Source organism: Erythrolamprus reginae, chromosome 8 (assembly GCF_031021105.1).
Source record: "Erythrolamprus reginae isolate rEryReg1 chromosome 8, rEryReg1.hap1, whole genome shotgun sequence".
NCBI lineage: Eukaryota > Metazoa > Chordata > Lepidosauria > Squamata > Dipsadidae > Erythrolamprus > Erythrolamprus reginae.
Window position 1 is genome coordinate 37,361,475 of NC_091957.1, and position 19,768 is coordinate 37,381,242.

Below are 19,768 nucleotides of genomic sequence, written 5' to 3' on the forward strand. Positions count from 1 at the left end.
TGAAAGCAAAGAAGACTTCCTCAAATATTATGAAATTAATGTTTTCCATTATAGTTTTACTGAAACACACACTTTTTGTGTTTTCAAACCTTAATTCATCCTTGAACCTCTAGGCCCCGAATGGGATCGATATTTTTGTTTTTAAAAATGTCATGGCTGTTGATTTGCAGGTCCAAACACAAGAGAAAACAAACAAACAGACATACACACTGTCCTCTACATATAGAAACATAGAAGATTGACGGCAGAAAAAGACTTTGTGGTCCATCTAGTCTGCCCTCATGCTATTTCCTGTATTTATATAGTTGTTTCAAAATACTTAATTGTTTTAAATAACAGCAATAAAGTTCCTGAGATTGGACAGCAATCCAGCTGCCATATAAATTAACCCCTTAGAATCCCTGATGTCATCCTAAGGACCTTTGATGCCACCACCTTCAACTCTCTTATTGTGTTCTTTTAAAAATCTAGATCTAGAGTGAGATTTTAAGGAAACAATTTTCTCAAATGGCTGGTGAGATTCTTTCCCCCTCAGCTAGAGATTAAACATGCAGAAGTGTAGAATGAATGAGGACGTGGGGCTATGGTTAGGTTATCTCCAAATTAAACAGTTATCACGTCAACAAAAGGGCACATGGACACCAGTTCATATCCCAGTGCCTACAATAGACACGTGTTGCTTCATTTGATTCTCACAGTTAAATTTGAAAAAAGGCTTATGTTGGCCCAAAGAACGTCAAGGTTGGACAGAAAGATGAGATTAATCCACCTGAGCCCCTAATCCAGTGTTTCTCAACCTTGGCAGTTTGAAGATGTGTGGACTTCAATTCCCAGAATTCCCCCTGGCTGGGGGATTCTGGGAGTTGAAGTCCACACATCTTCAAACTGCTAAGGTTGAGAAACACTGCCCTAATCCATCTCCACCCGAGACTTGAATCCTAAACGAAATATTCAGGAAGAGGCTGGCTTACCTCACAAATGTCCTTCAGGTGTTTGATATAGTGGCGCTCTGTGCTCATGATTTCATTAATGACATTGGCTCTCATCTGGTCTCGGTTCTGGAGGGTTCGGCTGAGACACAGGCAGTCGGAGGCATTTGGATCCAAGTGTCCATTCTGCACCTCGCTCGTGCCTTCTTCGACGCCATCTTCTTGGTTGACCCAGAGCTGCAACCAAAGAAAGGCAAGATCAACCCATTACATTGGTTTTCTAGTGTGGTTGAGAGCAACCATCCCAGGTGAGACAGGTGAGGAATCAGCTTGGACTTGCTACGTAAATGCCAGAGGACAAAGACCGACCCCCTCCACATGACTTTGGACCTTGTCTAGTCCTCCCCAAGGGAAAAATGCCAGCTCAGGAGATTCCTGTGGCCGAGGCAGAGAACAGTGAAATAGCTAGGTTGAATTCTACGCATGGGACACATGACAACCGTTAAGCCATGCCAATGTTTTTCTCTTATATTCTAATTATTGAAGGATGAATTTGATGCCCAGCAGGTTTAAAGGACTGGAGGCAATTAGGTGCCTTAATTTGATCTCAAAGCTAAAGAAATCCAAAATTTTGTAGATACTGGATACATTCTCTACTCCATTGGGCTAACGTGCATGATTTGCCCTGGCCAGTCAACTAGCCAGTAAAACGACAGAAGGACTGTGGCTTTAGTGAATTACTTCATATGTTCAAATAAGAAGGAAACAAAATTCAATACAATCAATTCCTTAAGGCAGTGTTTCCCAACCTTGGCATCTTGAAGAGATCTGGACTTCAACTCCCAGAATTCCCCAGCGAGCAAATGCTGGCTGGGGAATTCTGGGAGTTGAGATCCAGATCTCTTCAATTTGCCAAGGTTGGGAAACACTGCCTTAATGTATTACGATTAAGCTACTCAGTTCCATAGGGATTATTTCTAGGAAAATAGAAATAGAAAATAGAAATACAGGTAGTCCTCTACTTATGACTGAATCCACAATTTATGTTACTGAGAAATTTGTTAAGTGAGTTTGCCCCATTTTATGACTTTTCTTGCCACATTTGTTAAGTGAATCACTACGGTTGTTAAATGAGTAACAGGGTTGTGAAGTGAATCTGGTTTTCCCATTGACCTTTTTGCCAGAACATTGCAAAAGGTGATCACATGATCCATTGCAACCGTCATAAATATGAACCCCTCGTCAAGCTTCCAAATGTAAATCATGTGACCACGCAGATGCTGCAAAACTCATGTGTGTGAAAAATGATCATAAGACATTATTTCAGTGCCGTTGTAACTTTGAACAATCATTAAATGAACTGTTGTAAATTGAGGACTACCTGTAATATGAATTGGATTGAACTCCAGTTCTTTTACACTTGTTCAATCTCAAGATTTGACACACACACACCCCTCCGGTGTTGTCAATTCCTGTTGACAAGGCTGGGAACTTCCTTCACGGTTCTTAAAAAATGAACCAGAAGGATTGTTCCAAAAATATCCAACATTTTAAACTGAAACATCAGGAGGGCCTAAGAAAACATAAAAATACTCTTCTGCATTCAGCTCTAAATAAATAGCATAGCATGACTGTTCTTCAACGGTAAACAGGTGAAAACAATGCAGGAAATGTTATTTCCCTTCATTTGCTTTCAGTGTTCAAATCATAAGAAACATAAATGATACTCTGCATTGAAAGGTTGCTCCATTTTCACAGCTTAAGCTATATTTTTAAATATATTGCTGCTGATGCATTGTTTCTAACATGTACCTTACGAACTACGGTGGTCCCTTTAATTTGCAAAAATCTCCATTAATCTCCTTTTTCTGCTTTCCCAAATGCTGATTATGTTTCGCTAAACAACATTCATTTTATTCCTGCCCTAGAGCTTGAAAGGTCAATAATTGGAAGTTCGCAGAGACAACCCACCAATTTTTCCAACAATTGATTTAAAGATGCAGTGAACACAAGAAAACTTTATTTGGGAACTGAGGTGGGAAAATGACAAGATAGCCCTTTTAAGACCAAACATCATTTAAAAAAACAATCGAATACGCATGGAAAAGGATGAAATCAGAAATGATTGTGTAATAAGCATATTTACTGTAGTTATATTGATATTTTTAATGTTTTTTACAATATGTTTAAAATTATTCAGGCTAAAAAAGTAATATGCAAAGTGATAATTTCAGGGAATTTGGGAGATGCATTAACTAGTTTTTAGTCCTTTCCCAGCCCGATATTTTTTTAAAAAAATACACAAAAAATGTGTTGATTTCCCCCAAAATCTCCACAACTCCTCCTGGTGTATTGTAACCCTGAAAATATAACGATTCAGTGCCAGAGAATAAATAAAACATGAGGATAGAAATGGGATAGAGATGTGGCAGAATACATATTCTCAATTCTAAATTTAGAAGAGTGCTTTGTTGAATAAGGCACAATCAGCAGATTATAAAAAGGGTATCCATTAATCATTGCCGGCTCTAGAGGGCGCTGCTCATCTCTGTGTCAAGGCCATGGAGCCATATAACTAGGTGGGAGTAGCTTGTAAATCATATAACTGGGGGGGGGGTGGCTTAAAGGTCATGTGACTGGGTGGAAGTGGCTTACCGATCAAGATAAGTTTTCAAATAGGGGCTTGGACTCTTTCAGTTGATTAAGTCCCATTATTGGAATAGCCACAAAAAGGACAAATGATAGACAGCATGATTGGTTGAGGAGCACAGGAACATTTGAAGGTTTTGTACTGAACCCACCAGGGTCAGTATGAGAACAGATTAGGCAAGTAGCTCAATTTTCCTGAATTGCTATAAAAGTTCAGTTCTAGATAATGATTAAAAAGATTAAAACCTTTATGAGTAAAAACACGATATTTAATTATTTCCTATTTTAAAAATAATTATGGATCATACTAAGGTACTAGGGAAGGAAGGACAAGGAGCTTCCTGAAGGCTCCGGAGTGTGGAAAACAGCACAACGGGCAAGTCCATTTTTTTGAACTTCCGGTTTGTCCCTTTGCCTGTTTTTCCCCATCCCAGGCTTCAGTGAGGCCTGTGCTCGTGCATTGGAGCTGGGAGAGGGAGGGTGTCTGCACATGCTCAGGGGGACAGTGAGGGGGGGCTGTGCTTGTGGGGGGGAGGGATTGGATGTGGGCACCTCCCCCCCTTTGGCAGGAGGACCAGAAAAGGCTCACCATCACTGGCCTAGACATTGGAATCTAACTACAGATCATTTTAATGTTCAGACTTTACTGAACGGGGTCTCAGATCCGTTCTTCTCCCCACTGGTGTGACTGCAGCTGCCGGACGAATGAAGGAGGAGGTCTAACTCGGCTTGGCATGGAGGAGGCCAGCAGGTTTGGGCAGGAGGCTCAGGGAGTGCAGGCGCTGGAGGAGAACGGCTCCGGGCAGAGATGGCGGTTTAGCTGCGTTGCCCTCGTGGGAGTCTGGACCTCGGTGGTGGATCGGGGAGGAGTGGACTTCCCGGCTTCAGGAAGGCGGTGCCGGAGGTGAACTAAAGCCAAGTGGGAGGTCAGGCGAAAACAAACAGCCCGTCCTAAATAAAAATTCCCTGGAATGACGTCCGTGCTCCTGTACCTCTCAGCCGCTCAGTTATGTAACAACTTTTGATTACAAGGCTTTGCACTTTTCCTGGGATGATACAGCTAAGTGTCAGCTCGAATGTCTTGCATGAGGAAGCAGAAACAGAAGAGGGAGAGCAGAACCGCCAACGTCTATTTATGTTTCCTCTTGCATCAAAGACCCAGCGGAGGGCGGGGGGGGGGTTACAAACATTCCCTCCACTCGGCCAAACAGACTCAGTCAAAGTGTCTGGGGTCAGAAGTCCATCATCCAAACCCAGCGGGAGCTGTGCAGACCCTTCTACCCGCCACTTCTTACCTACCCAGAAATGGACTCAGGATTCAAGAACCTTAACAGAATACAGGTATTTGCAGCATATTTTCCTGGGCGTGTACATTTTAAAACTCCTCCATGCAAGTTGCATCGAGCAGCAATCTTCACTAGCTGCGCTAGCTAGCGACCAGCTTTTCAGCCCTTTTCAGGTTTGCAGGATTTGGTTGTGGGAACTCACACTAAAGGTGGGTGGTGCAACTGTGGTATCATTATAGCATGACTAAGCTCACCTGCGCACATAGCAACAAGGAGAGGGTGGTCTTTCTCGTCCATCCTCCACTCTCTCAGAAATTGGCTTTTTAAATTCACAATGCAGCTATTTCTATAGGAAAAGCAACAGCAACATCCATGATATATATATATCAATTCAGACTCTGCAGCGAGGGCTGACAAAGCTAAAGTTTACCAAACTAGATTCAGGTTAATTAAACAATGACCAAACAAATGGCAGCTCCTCAGACTAAGATCTTGCACTGACTGCCAATTAGTTTCTGGTCACAATTCAAAGTGTTGGTTATGACCTATAAAGCCCTACATGGCATCAGACCAGAATATCTTCGGGACTGTCTTCTGCCGCACGATTCCCAATGACCAATCAGGTCCCACAGAGTTGGCCTTCTCCGGATCCTGTCGACTAAACAATGCCGTCTGGCGGGACCTAGAGCCTTCTCTGTGGCGGCCCCGGCCCTCTGGAATCATCTCCCCACAGAGGTTAGGACTGCCCCCACCCTTCTTGCCTTTTGAAAGCTCCTGAAGACCCACCTATGTCACCAGGCATGAGGAAACTGAGATACCCCTAGCTACTATGGTTTTATGTATGGTCTGTTAGGTTGTGTGATAGTTTTTTACAATATGGGTTTTAAATTGTTCTTTTAACATTAGATTTGTATATTGTGTATTGTTGTTGTGAGCTGCTCCGAGTTCTTGGAGAGGGTGACATACAAATCTAATAAATAATAATAATAATAATTATTATTATTATTATTATTATTATTATTATTATTATTATTATTACCTCCTAACAGGGTGAACCAGTGTGAAGATTTGCCTTGTGGCTACTCCATCACTGGAGGCCTTTAAGAAGGGGCCAGACAGCCATTAATCTGGAATGCTCTCAGGGCTTCTGCTTAAGAATGGGGCTGGACTAGAAGACCTCCAAGGTCCCTTCCAATTGCTATTCTTCTGGAATATGGGAAGGAAATGTGTGTGTGTAAATGATAGACAGACAGACAGACAGATATGCAGATGGGGATTAACTGGTTTTATTCACAAGGTCTCTTCTTTTACACTTTATTTTAATAAGTAATTATTAATTGCAAAGTATTTTTTGTTTGTCTATTTTAAGAACAAGTGTGAAGAAGTGTGGAATCTTGGCATTACCCAGGACTTGTGTCTTTTTTTTTTCTATTTCTATTCACAATACATACTGAGCAGGATTTTTTAAACTTGTTTTCATTTGGGGTAAGTATTCTGGGTTACGTTAAAGAGAAGGAACTAGAAGGAACTATACAAATCTAATAAATAATAATAATAATAATAATTATTATTATTATTATTATTATTATTATTAATTATTATTATTATTATTATTATTATTATTATTATGTCAGTACAACACAGCAAACGAGATCACTATGCTGGATTTCATATTTCATCACCAGTCGGGCACTTCCCAAGCACCTAGGACTGCGTGATATAGCGGCTAATTATGTTTGCCGATCCCAGTAAAGCAGCATTTTGCAATTGACAGATGGAGATTTTGTCAACTCCAATGGTTTTCAATTGTCCGCTGAGATCCTTTGGTACTGCACCCAGTATGCCAAGTACCACTGGGACCACTTTCACGGGCTTATGCCAGAGTCGTTGCAGCTCAATTTTTAGATCTTCGTATTTCACTCATTTCTCTAGCTGCTTCTCCTCAATTCTGCTGTCTCCTGGGATTGCGATGTCGATGATCCATACTTTCTTTTTCTCCACGATCACAATGTCTGGTGTGTTATGCTTCAGAATTCGGTCAGTTTGAAGTCGGAAGTCCCACAGTAGTTTTGGTTGCTCATTTTCGACCACTTTTTCGGGCTTATGATCCCACCAGTTCTTTGCCACTGGTAAATGGTAGTTCCGGCACAAGTTCCAGTGGATCATCTGTGCCACAGCATCATGTCTATGCTTGTAGTCAGTCTGTGCAATCTTTTTGCAGCAGCTGAGTATGTGATTGATCATTTCATCTATTTCTTTACAGAGTCTGCACTTTGGATCGTCTGTTGATTTTTCAATTCTGGCTTATTATTATTATTGTTGTTGTTGTTGTTGTTGTTGTTGTTGTTATTGTTATTATTACAGCTGTGGCTGAATTGCAATGCTAAACAGCCTGATGATGGTACTCTAAAGCCACAAGTTCTGCATTCCTGTTTTACTTTTGTTGGATTTAATCAGAATTTGCTGGATGCACCAAATTTGGCTGGTTTCACAAAGAGCACAACGCTCTAAACCAAACAGACTGTACAAGGCAATAGCATGCAATCTGCAGAGTGCTTGTCTCCTACCACTAATGTTCTTAATCAATTTATCAGCCATGTAAATTTTATCTGCCTTGAGAAGGTACATTATTCAGAGACCCATGAACTGGATCACATCTCAATATGTGTCTATTGGCTTAAAAATGACATGATTTAGGGCTGAACTAACTGGTGGCGATAGAGTTATTATAGAATAATTTAGAGTTAGAATTTAGAGTTAACCTTGAGGAAGGTATGTAAGAGCTGTTCAGGGAGGGAGGAAGGAAGGAGTTGTTAAGTAGGGGGACAAAGATAAGAGATTACACAGTCCAGGAATAGAAGGAAGTATGAGAAAAAAACTCAAAATAACCATGCTTTGATTTTCTTTAGTAGAATACCCTACGAGACTAGACTTTCAATCCTGGGCCTAGAAAGTTTAGAACTAAGACGCCTTAAACAAGATCTAAGTATTGCCCACAAGATCATATGCTGCAACGTCCTGCCTGTCGGCGACTACTTCAGCTTCAACCACAACAACACAGAGCACACAACAGATTTAAACTTAATATTAACCGCTCCAAACTTGACTGTAAAAAATATGACTTCAGTAACCAAGTTGTCGAAGCATGGAACTCATTACCGGACTCCATAGTGTCATCCCCAAACCCCCAACACTTTACCCTTAGATTATCTACGGTTGACCTATCCAGATTCCTAAGAGGTCAGTAAGGGGCGAGTACAAGTGCACTAGAATGCCTTCCGTCCCCTGTCCTATTGCTCTCCTATATCTCCTATACCTTTCTTCTATTCCTATATCTCTTCTTCTATTCTTTCATTGATATGTTCTATTACTATATCGTCTTTTCTATTATTTCTTAGATATATTTTACTATGAGTATCTCCTCTATAACCTTCATCATGTATTTTACTATGTGTATATAGATATATACCCACTAAAACCCTCATTGTGTATTGGACAAAATAAATAAATAAAATAAAATAAATAGAAGGTCAGAGAGTAAATTGTAGAGACATTCAAGAGTCTGGCATTCCGGCCTGCAACAACACAAGGTGGTCCTCAACTTACAATCCCAATTGAGCCCAACATTTCTGTTGTTAAGTGAGACATTTGTTAAATGAGTTTTGTCCCATGTTACAATCTTTCTTGCCACATTTGTTCGATGAATCTCTCCAGCTGATAAATTATGAAAGGGAATCTGGCTTCCCCATTCATTTTGCTTGTCAAAAGGTCATAACGGGGGATCACAGGACTCAGGGACCCTGCAACCGTCACAAACGTGGGTCAGCGGCCAAGTGTCCAAATTTGGACCATATGATTGTGGGGATGCTGCAAAGTTTGCAATGTGAGAAATGGTCACAAGTCAGAGGTTTTTTTAGTGATTTTGTAATTTTGGACATTCCCTAGATCAGTGTTTCCCAACCTTGGCAACTTGAAGATATTTGGACTTCAACTCCCAGAATTCCCCAGCCAGCATTCGCTGGCTGGGGAATTCTGGGAGTTGAAGTCCAAATATCTTCAAGTTGCCAAGGTTGGGAAACACTGCTCTAGATGAACTGTTGTTCAGTCAAGAACTACATTCCCCCAAATCCACGAAGGTTGACAATTATGCAGGACCCAACCTGGGCCGGTCACCAGGACCAGAGACTGAGCCTTCTGAGCTTTCAGACGCCTGCCTTCATTTCATTGGCAATTATGCTGGGAATGCCACATATTTGGGAAAACCCACTATCAAAATAATGACAGGGCTGAAATGCACTATCAAATGTTCACTCCATCTGTGAAAATGGGTTGCAATATTCTGCTGGTTCCTGACATCTTCAAAAGAGAGAAACTATTATCCTTAAAAATCTGAAATGTCTAAGGCTTTTTCTCACTCTGCTGCCCTCCTGCCAAAAAAACTCCAAATGGGGTCCTGGAGTGCTTAAGCCTCTTTCGGAAACTTATTAAGAGCCGCATCCGAGTCTGCGGAGAGGGGCAGCATACAAATCCAATAAATAATAATAATAATAATAATAATAATAATAATAATAATAATAATTATTATTATTATTATTATTATTATTTCTTGGAATGCCTGTGGAAGATCCGATTCTGGTACCAAGCCTTAAAGCTTTAAGAGGCAAGAGCTAAATGAACCAGTCGTTCCTAAGAACCAATAAATGTTAAATAACTGACATCTTTCTTTATCGGTCCTCTAATTCAGTGTTTTTCAACCAGTGTGCCGCGGCACACTAGTGTGCCGTGAGACATGGTCAGGTGTGCCGCGAAGCTCAGAGAGAGAAAGAAAGCAAGAGAGAAAGAAAGCAAGAGAGAGAGAGAAAGAAAGCAAGAGAGAGAAAGATCAAGAGAGAGAAAGCGAACAAGAGAGAGAGAGAAAGCGAGAGAGAGAGAGAGAACAAGAGAAAGAAAGCAAGAGAGAGAGAAAGAAAAAGAAAGCAATAGAGAGAAAGAGAGGGAGGGAAGGAGAGAGAGAGAAAGACATAGAGGGAGGTAGGGAGGGAGAGAGAAAGAAAGAGCAAAAAAGAGAGGAAGGAAGAGAAAGAAAGAGGGATGGAGAGAGAAAGAAGGAAGGGAGAGAAAGAGGGAGGGAGAGAGAAATAGAGCGAAAGGGAGGAAGAGAGAGAGAGAATTTTATTGCCCAAACTTTTTTTTAGCCCCCCCCCCCCCCAATGTGCCCCAGGGTTTCGTAAATGTAAAAAATGTGCCGCGGCTCAAAAAAGGTTGAAAATCACTGCTCTAATTAAATGTAATGTGCAATACAACTTGGGACAGAGGTTCTCAAAATGTTTGAGACAATTAACTCTTTTCCTGGTTGTAAATAACGTGATTGACAATCAGCCCTCCACCCCCAAAAAACCTTCACTAGATTCTCTGTGGTTTCCATCCTGGATCCTCGACTTATAAACAAGCTATTACAAATTGTTCCATTACTCTCAGGAGATGTCCAAATTACTCCCTTGATTAATTATCCCCAATTTAAGAACCCCTGGTTTCGGGCATAAAAAAACCGGGCAATGGTTTTTAATCTGTATTTCTCTGGGTGGTTTTAAAGCAATTTTGTCTTGACAAAATAGTGAAGTTGTCTAGTTAAGTCGAACTATGATTTGTAAGCTGCCCAGAATTAACCTGTAGGGTAGGCAGGCAGAAAAGAATTTTAATAAATAAATAAATAAATAAATAAAAAACAAACAAACAAACAAACAAACCACGCCTGAGCGAGATTGAAAGGCAAAGTAAACTTTGGTTAACAATTGTAAATGAACGTTCCATCCTTGGAAAACCAGCAGAAGAGCAGGAGAAAAAGAGAGGAAGCTTATACATCTACGTTTGTTTGCAGTGTTCAACTATGGCTAATAACGAGGGTCTACAAATGCTGCACTTTGAATGGTTCAAGGGTCTCCCCAAATTAATTCAAATAAAATCATAAAAGATTGGACTAGAGAACCATTTGTCCGGGATGGTGTAAAATCTCCTGCCTTCAGCAAGAAGACCTCCAAGGTGCCTTCTAGCCCTATAACTGCCAATACATTTTTTAAAAAACTGCAGAAATCCTATGAGATCTCATGAATTATAAGCACGTCCTCCTGAAATGTGGCCTACTCAAGAACATCACAATCTTGAAAAAATAAAAAATAAAATTCAACTCTCTTATGAAAGAAAGAAACCACCCAAATCCTATCGGGTTTGCTGAGCCCATTTGAGTTTGGAAGGCTTAGGAAAGAGAGATAATTCTTGGATTATCCTTATCTCTGAATGCAGCCATTTTTTGAAACGATGGGGCAGAAAGGGTTGCCTCCTTCAAGGTCTGCTCATCATTTTGATAGGATTCCACCAAAGCAAAGCAAAATGTCACGGACAGCAAACTTTTTTCCCCCTGCAAATCAATTCAGTTGAGATGCGTCTGCCCAAGCCCTCACCTGACAGAGGCGGATCAGCCTTCCCAGGTAGATTAGACCATAGGAGATAATTCTGTTTTATTGTAAGCCTGCTTGGACACAATCTCCCACGTCTGAAAGTACAGGGAGTCTTCAACCTACGATCACAATTGAGCCCCAAATTTCTGTTCCTAAGCAAGACGGTTGTTAATTGAGTTTTGCCCCATTTTACAACCCTCCTCGCCACAGTTGTAAAGTGAATCCTGCAGTTATTAAGTTAGTAACATGGTTGTGAAGTGAATCTGGCTTCCCCGTGGACTCTGCTCATCCGAAGATTGCAAAAGCGGATTGCGTGATCCCGAGACACCCTTATAAATAGGAGTCGGTTGTCTGGCGTCTGAATTTTGATTATGTGGCCATCAGGAGGTGCAACAGTCATAAAGGTGAAAAACGATCATAGGTCACTTTTTCGAATGGTCCAATGGTTGTAAGTCGGGGACTACCTGCACCACCTGGACACCTGTCACGGATCTTTACGGCCCACGAAATTAGGGAGGGTCCCTTCTGAGGTTGTTTTTACAGGACCCATTGTGCACTCATTAAAGCCAGCTCAGGGTTAGACTGCATTAAGAGAGAAGTGTGGGTGCCACTCCATCAGGCCCTGCTAAGGCCCCTGCCGGAATCCAGGTTGGGCTGGTGCCACGACGTAAAAAAGAGGTCGAGACTCCAGAAAGGGTGCAGAGAAGAGCTGCAAAGATGACCAGGGGAGTGGAGGCGGAGGCTGGTGGGAGCTGGGTATGTCTTGATTAATGAAAAGAAGGACACGAAAGCAGACTTCGGCTATTTGAAGGGCTGCCCTAGAAAAGAGGAGGCCAACCTATTCTCCAAAGCATCCAAAGGCAAGACAAGAAGCAACAGATGGAAAGTAAGCAAGGAGAAAAATAATTCTCAGAATTAAGAGAAATTTCCTGACAGTGAGAGCAATTAATCGGTGGAACCACTTGGCTCCAGAAATCGTGGATGCTCCATCACTGGAGACTTTTAAGAAGAGACTAGAGAGCCATTTGTCTGGAATGGTGTATAGGGTTTCCTGCCTGAGCAGGGGGCTGGATTAGGAGATCTCCAAGGTCCCTTTCAACTCTACCGCATGATTCTGGGCAGCTTCTGTTCGCCATCCCCATGACAGACAGCATCCCCTGCGCAATTCAGGTGAGGACATTTATTTATTTCTTTTTTTAAAAAATTTATTTTTTATGCCGCCCTTCTCCTTAGACTCAGGGCGGCTTACAACATGTCAGCAATAGCACTTTTTAACAGAGCCAGCATGTTGCCCCCACAATCCGGGTCCTCATTTTACCCACCTCGGAAGGATGGAGTGTTGGTTATGACCTATAAAGCCCTTCATGGCATCGGACCAGAATATCTCCGGGACCGCCTTCTGCCGCACGAATCCCAGCAACCAGTTAGGTCCCACAGAGTGAGCCTTCTCCGGGTCCTGTCAACTAAACAATGTCGTTTGGCGGGGCCCAGGGGAAGAGCCTTCTCTGTGGCGGCCCCGGCCCTCTGGAACCAACTCCCCCCAGAGATCAGAATTGCCCCCACCCTCTTCGCCTTTCGTAAGCTCCTTAAAACCCACCTCTGTCGTCAGGCATGGGGGAATTGAGATATACCTTCACCCTAGGCCTATACAATTTATGCTTGGTATGTTTGTGTGTATGCTTGGTTTTTAATAAGGGCTTTTAGTAATTTAAATATTAGATTTGTTTTATGCTGTTTCTTATTATTGTTGTTAGCCGCCCCGAGTGTACGGAGAGGGGCGGCATACAAATCTGATAGATAGATAGATAGATAGATAGATAGATAGATAGATAGATAGATAGATAGATAGATAGATAGATAGATAAATGGAAGGCTGAGTCAGCCTTGAGCCGGTAGTGAGATTTGAACAGCAGACTTGCAGATGTACAGTCCGCTTCAGTGGCCTGCAGTACAACACTCTACCTGCTGCGCCACCCCGGCATTAATGAGTCACCCACAGAGAATATCTAAGAAAAATCACGGATCCCAAGCCAATGAAACTGAAAGGATCCTGCGGAGAAAAGGCTCAGGTGAACCCCGCAGAGAGCAATTTGGATTCCTGAATCTGTCGGGATCTCCAGTGAAATTCACAGCCAGTGAAGAACTCTCTCTACCTCCCGTTCAAATGCAGGTAGCCCTCAACTTACAGCAGCTCATTTAGTGACCATTCATAGTTACAACAGCACTGAAAAAAGTGATCTTGATGACAGCTTTTCTCCCTTAACGTCCGTTGCAGCCTCCCCGTGGTTGTAATTCAGACGCTTGGCAACTGACTCGTCTTTATGACGGTCACAATGTGATAATCTCTCGTGACCTTCTAACGAGTGAAGTCAACGGGGGCGCTGGATTCACTTAACAACCAGGTTACTAACTTAATAAATGCAATGATTCTCTTTAACTACTGTGACCCCTTAACAAACGTCTCACTTTGCAACAAAAATTTGGGGCTCCATTGTGCTTGTAGGTCAAGGACTATCTGTACATGTTAGTTGTGCTTCTTCAACTTGACAACTTTAAGATGGGTGGGTGAACCCCTAGAATTCCCCAGCTGGCATATGTAAGGCCACGCATCTTAAAACATAATTCTGGGTGTTGGAGTCCAGGTACCTTAAGACTATGGCTGGGGAATTCTGAGAGGAAATCCATGGATCTCAAATGACTAGCTGGGGAATTCTGGGAATTGCAATGGACACATCTTAACATGCCGGCTGGGCAATTCTGGGAGAAGAAGTCGATGAATCTTAATTTTCAGACTGGAGAATTCTGGACTTCATGCACCTTAAAATTGTTAAGGTTAAGAAACATTGAGCTTTTTTTTTTCATTACTGATATATTACTGATACACTCAATAATATATCAATATACCTTGTCGTATCTCCTGATAACGTCTGCTATTTATGCATATTTTACCCATCCCCATTTATTTCACTTTTCTTTTTTCTTTTCTCACTCCTTATACTTTTCTTTTGCTAAATATTTTATATAGTTCTAATCTTATTTTCCTACTTACCTTTCTACAAATACGTCTTTCACTAATCTTACTAACATTTATTATCCTTATAGGTTTTAATTGACATGATGAGATAGATAAATGAATTATTCATAGTAATAAGATACAAATGTGAATATTGAATTTTTGTTACATTTTGTTACATATATTATGAAATATATTATCATGTAACAAATACCCTTACCCATTTTGAATCTATGTACACCCCTCTTCCCCTCCCCCATTTACCCTTTGTTAATTAATAAAATTTATTTTAAAAAAAAAGAAAAAGAAACATGGAGCTAAAGACATTGACTGCAAACAGAATGTGTCTCAAGGAGATGGTTTTGTGCCTATTTTCCTTGGATTAATTTAACCTCCACGAACCCTTCTGGCCATCTCCAGGCCACAAATTATGCCACAGTCCTCAACAGCCAGTTGGCCTTTAGCTTCAAAGCTTGAATTTCACCTGAGCCTTAAGGGCTCTGCACCTGTCCCTCTGAAAGGGAAGAAGGTTCAAAATGCTGCACAAAATCCCTAACCTTTAAGTTACTCCCTCCAGTATAATTTAATTCTTGTGTGGAGCAGACCTTTCTTGAAATGAGAGGATGGAGGTTAATGGAGGGAAGGGCCCCTTAAGAAGAGCCATGCTGAATCAGGCCAAAGCCCAGAGTCCAGACACCGTCTTCTGCCGCACGAATCCCAGCGACCAATTAGGTCCCAGAGAATTGGCCTTCTCCGGGTCCCGTCGACTAAACAATGTCATTTGGCAGGACCCAGGAGAGACCCTTCTCTGTGGTGGCCCCGACCCTCTGGAAGCAACTCTCCCCAGATATCAGAGTTGCCCCCACCCTCCTTGTCTTTCATAAGCTCCTTAAAACCCACCTCTGTCGTCAGGCATGGGGGAACTGAGATATTCCCTTCCCCCTAGGCTTATAAAATTTATGCATGGTATGGCTGTATGTATGATTGGTTTCTTAAATTGGGGTTTTTTATATTACTTTTAATATTAGATTTGTTCATATTGTCTTTTTACTGTTGTTAGCCGCCCTGAGTCTACGGAGAGGGGCGGCATACATATCTAATTAATAAAAAAATAAAAAAAATAAATTCTGTGTCACACAGTGGCCCACCAATTGTCCATGGGGATCTTGAGCAGAAAGAGAAGGCAAAACCCTCCCTTTCCCTTGACCCCCCAACAAATGGTTCTCAAGGGAATCCTGCCTGCCTCAACCAACATAGAGGCGGCACATGGACATCCGTTTCAATAACCACCGATACACTTGGCATCCATGAATCTGTCTAATCCTGCCTTGAAGCTATCAAGGCTGACATCTGTCACGATCTTGTTTGTCCTTTTGCTAAAACGATTTTATTGCAATCGTCAAATGATTATGTATCAACGCTTAGCAATCACAAAGATCTTCTCTAGGATAATCCATGTCTAATTCGGTCTTTCGGCTCCTCCAGTGGTGCAGTCCTTGCCATTGTAACCGAGTCCTTAACCCTTTTGCTTTCTCCTATTTAATTAAGCAAAAATGTAAAAAATTCAGAGATGGGAGAGATCATAAAAATGAGGAAAATTCTGCATCAAAAATTGTTTCTCTTTGAAAGTACATGGCCCTCTGGGTTATAAGAAGGGAAGTGATCAACGCTGGGCAGGAAGTTAATTTTACCTATGTAAATTTACCTCAGAACAACCTGCGTTGCTCAAGATGTCAAGACACACAATATTTTACAACTGAAAGAGAATAGGCGTTGATTGCTTACCTGAACGCCTCTTCTCGTACGGTGAGCGGGTACAGCAGTCACATGGGTTGCTCATGTCCAATCCGGTGGAACTGAGCCTAGTATTAAAAAAGCTTGCCGGATCCGCCCCTTCCCCAGAATTCGCGAATCCATAGACTAGGCTCAGTTGTGAAGCTCTGCAGTGTTCAACTCTCATTGTTAGAGGAAGAAAGATATAGAAAGGTAAAGAAGACACATACAAGGGCGGGAAGTGACTGCTGTACCCGCTCACCGTACGAGAAGAGGCGTTCAGGTAAGCAATCAACGCCTATTCTCCGTACTGAAGGAGCGGGTCCAGCAGTCACATGGGACATACCCAATAGATGGTCCCTAGGGTGGGATTAGCTTGCTATCGTGTGAGATAACGGATTGGAGTACCCTTCTGCCGAAGGCAGCGTCCGCTGAAGCGTAAGAATCAATCTTGTAGTGCCTGATGAAGGAATTTGGCGAGGCCCAAGTGGCTGCTTTGCAGACCTCCTCCAACGGGGCTTGAGTCGCCCAAGCGGCCGAGGTGGCTGCGCTCCTGGTGGAATGCGCTGTGATGTTCCTTGGAACTGAGAGGGAGGCCGACTCATAGGCCTTAGATATAGTCCCTCTGATCCAACGGCCTATTACTGTTGAAGACACTTTGGCCCCCATGACTCTGGGATGATAGGCTACAAAAAGTGCTTCTGACCTCCGAAAGGGTCCTGTGCGTTGGATATAGATTCTCAGCGCTCTGGTGAGATCCAGGGTGTGCCATCTAATTGCCAAGGGATGGTCTCGTTGGAGGCAGAAGGAAGGTAGGACAATATCCTGAGATCTGTGGAACATGGAACTGACCTTGGGTAAGAAGGTGGGGTCCAGTCGCAAGACTACCTTGTCCTGATGGAATTGGCAAAGGTCCTGCCTGATCGAGAGGGCAGCCAGCTCCGAAATGCGTCGAGCAGAGGTAATAGCCACCAGGAATGCTACCTTAAAGGATAGGTACCTGAGGGACGCCGATTTTAGGGGTTCGTATGGTGCCTGCGTGAGGGAATGGAGAACCCGTGGCAAATCCCATGATGGGTACCTGTGGACCTTGGAAGGTCTGAGGTTGGCTATGCCCTTGAGGAATTCCTGAACTTCAGGGAAGGATCGGAGAGGCTGTCTGCGGGGACCTCCTAGGACAGATGAAATGGCTGCCAGATGACGCCGGAGGGTGCTGGTGGAAAGTCCTTTATGGAAGCCTTGCATAAGGAAGGAAATTATTCTGTGTATGGGGATGCACAGAGGGGAGAGACCTTCCTGTAGACACCACTGGTGAAACTTGGACCACGTGTGGTCGTAGATTCGATTGGTCGAACCCCTTCTGGCTTTTAAAATGACCTCCACTGAATCGGGGTCATGACCACGCAGCTCTAAATCTCTCCTGATAACAGCCAGGCGGTGAGGTGGAACCACTCCGGGTCTGGATGGAAGGAGGCCCCCTGCCGCAGCATATCCCCCGAAACGGGGAGTCGCCAAGGGTCCTGGACGGACAGCTGTTGGAGATCCGCGAACCAGGGCCGGCGGGGCCAGTGAGGGGCGATTAGGATTACTCGGGCCCTCTCGGTGAGGACCTTGTGAATCACGTCCGGGAGGATTGGAATTGGAGGAAATGCGTAGAGTAGGCCTGGAGGCCATGGACTCCGGAGGGCATTGATTGCTTCCGCTCCCGGGGATGGAAATCTGGAATAGAAGCGAGGGAGTTGGGCGTTCGCATTGGTCGCGAAGAGATCCAGAATTGGTAGGCCGAATCTGAGGGTGATTTGATGGAACAGGTCTTGATGGAGGTTCCATTCTCCTGGGTCTATCGTTGCCCGGGATAGCCAATCCGCCTGGACGTTGAGACTCCCCGAGATGTGATCGGCTAGGAGCGACTGGAGATGTTTTTCCGCCCAAAGGCCCAGCTTGAGGGCCTCCCTCATGAGAGCCTTGGATCTCGTGCCCCCCTGTCTGCAAATGTGGCTTTTCGTGGCAATGTTGTCGGTGAGAATGAGAACGTGCCGGTTGGGAATGCGAGGAGAGAAATGCTTCAGAGCCAGGGAAACGGCTCTTAACTCTAGCCAATTGATTGGCCTGGAAGCTTCCTCCGGGGACCACGTGCCCTGGGCTATCATCCCCTGGGCGTGGGCGCCCCATCCCGATAGACTGGCATCTGTGGTGATGACAAATTGATCCGGGCACCTGAACGGGGATCCTCTGTCCATGGCCGGAGACTTCCACCACTTGAAGGATCTGCGAACACTCAGTGGGATGACAATGCGTCGATTTGAGTTGCTGTGCCCTGATCTCTGAAAAGGTAACAGGAGCCACTGGAGTTCCCTAGCATGAAGGCGAGCCCAGGGAATGATGCCTATGCATGACACCATCTTCCCCAAAAGGGAAGATAGAGTGACTATGGAAACTGAAGAATTAGATAAAATGTTAGAAATTAACTCCACTATACTGAGTTTTCTCTCGGGAGAGAGAAAAACCTGGGAGGATTCTGAATCAATAATGGATCCCAGGTGAGAAATGGAAGTGGAGGGTTGGAGGTGGCTCTTATCAAAGTTGATGGAAAATCCATGGTCCTGAAGGACTGACATGGTGACAGAAAGGTCTGTTTTCACTTTCTCTAGGGAGTTCCCATGAATTAAAATATCATCAAGATAACATAAAATGTGGATGGGAAACGCCCTGATATAGGCCGCCAGGGAGCCCAAGAGCTTTGTAAAGACCCGAGGGGCCGAGGAAAGGCCAAATGGCATCGCCCTATACTGGAAATGCCTGCCTTGAAAGGAAAAACGTAAAAATTTTCTGTGGCATTTGGCTATAGGAATGTGAAGGTAGGCCTCAGTGAGGTCTAAGGAGACCATGAAATCTCCCGAGTGAATGGCGGCCAAAATAGAAGACAAGGAGTGCATCTTAAACTTCCTATATTTGATGAATAAATTTAGTTTCTTTAAATCCAAAATAGCTCTCCAACCTCCGGAGGACTTTGGAACCATAAATAGGATGGAGTAAAACCCTAGGCCCTTCTGACCGGAAGGGACCGGTTGAATGGCTCTGATGGACAATAGATGAGAAATGGCCTCCTCCATACGGTTACAATCTGAGGATGACCTGGGAGAAGGGCAGGAAATAAAACGTTTAGGGGGAGGAGAAATAAATTCTAAAAGAAGGCCTGTTTGAACAGTGTCAATGACCCAAGGGTCCTTGGAGGTGAGACGCCAATTAGAGGCGAAATGAGCTAGGCGACCCCCTATGGGAATAGAGGTAGGATTACCATCTAGGTTTTTTTGAAGCCCTGTTAGAGGAAGCTCCCCTTTGGAAGCGAAACCCTCTACCCCTGGAGTTCCTACCTTGGGAACGAAAGCGGGGGGAATACTGACCTGGAGATCTCTGGTAGGAAGCCGCTTGATCTTGCTGGCGCCCTGGGCGACGAAAGGACTGCGTTTTGGAAGCCTTTTTTGTGGTTGGTCCCAAAACCTTCTTCTTGTCCGTGGTTTCCGTGAGGAGTGGATCCAGAAGATCACCGAAGAGAAGGTCGCGCTTTAAGGGACCCTGGGATAACTGCCACTTTTGGCGAACTCCCGCTTGCCAAGGGCGAATCCATAGGAGTCTTCTTGCCGTAGTAGAAGCTGCAATAGC

General features: G+C 43.5%; 1 protein-coding gene across 3 annotated transcripts in view; it reads right to left on the reverse strand.

Moving 5' to 3' along the window:
• ARHGEF9 (Cdc42 guanine nucleotide exchange factor 9) overlaps positions 1 to 19,768 on the reverse strand; it is a 261,555-nt gene that overhangs the window by 73,720 nt on the left and 168,067 nt on the right. For all 3 annotated transcript variants that reach the window (XM_070759694.1, XM_070759696.1, XM_070759695.1), the window contains one exon: positions 972 to 1,166. In XM_070759694.1, the coding sequence (XP_070615795.1) occupies positions 972 to 1,166 (195 nt within the window). The remainder of the gene's footprint in view (positions 1 to 971; positions 1,167 to 19,768) is intronic.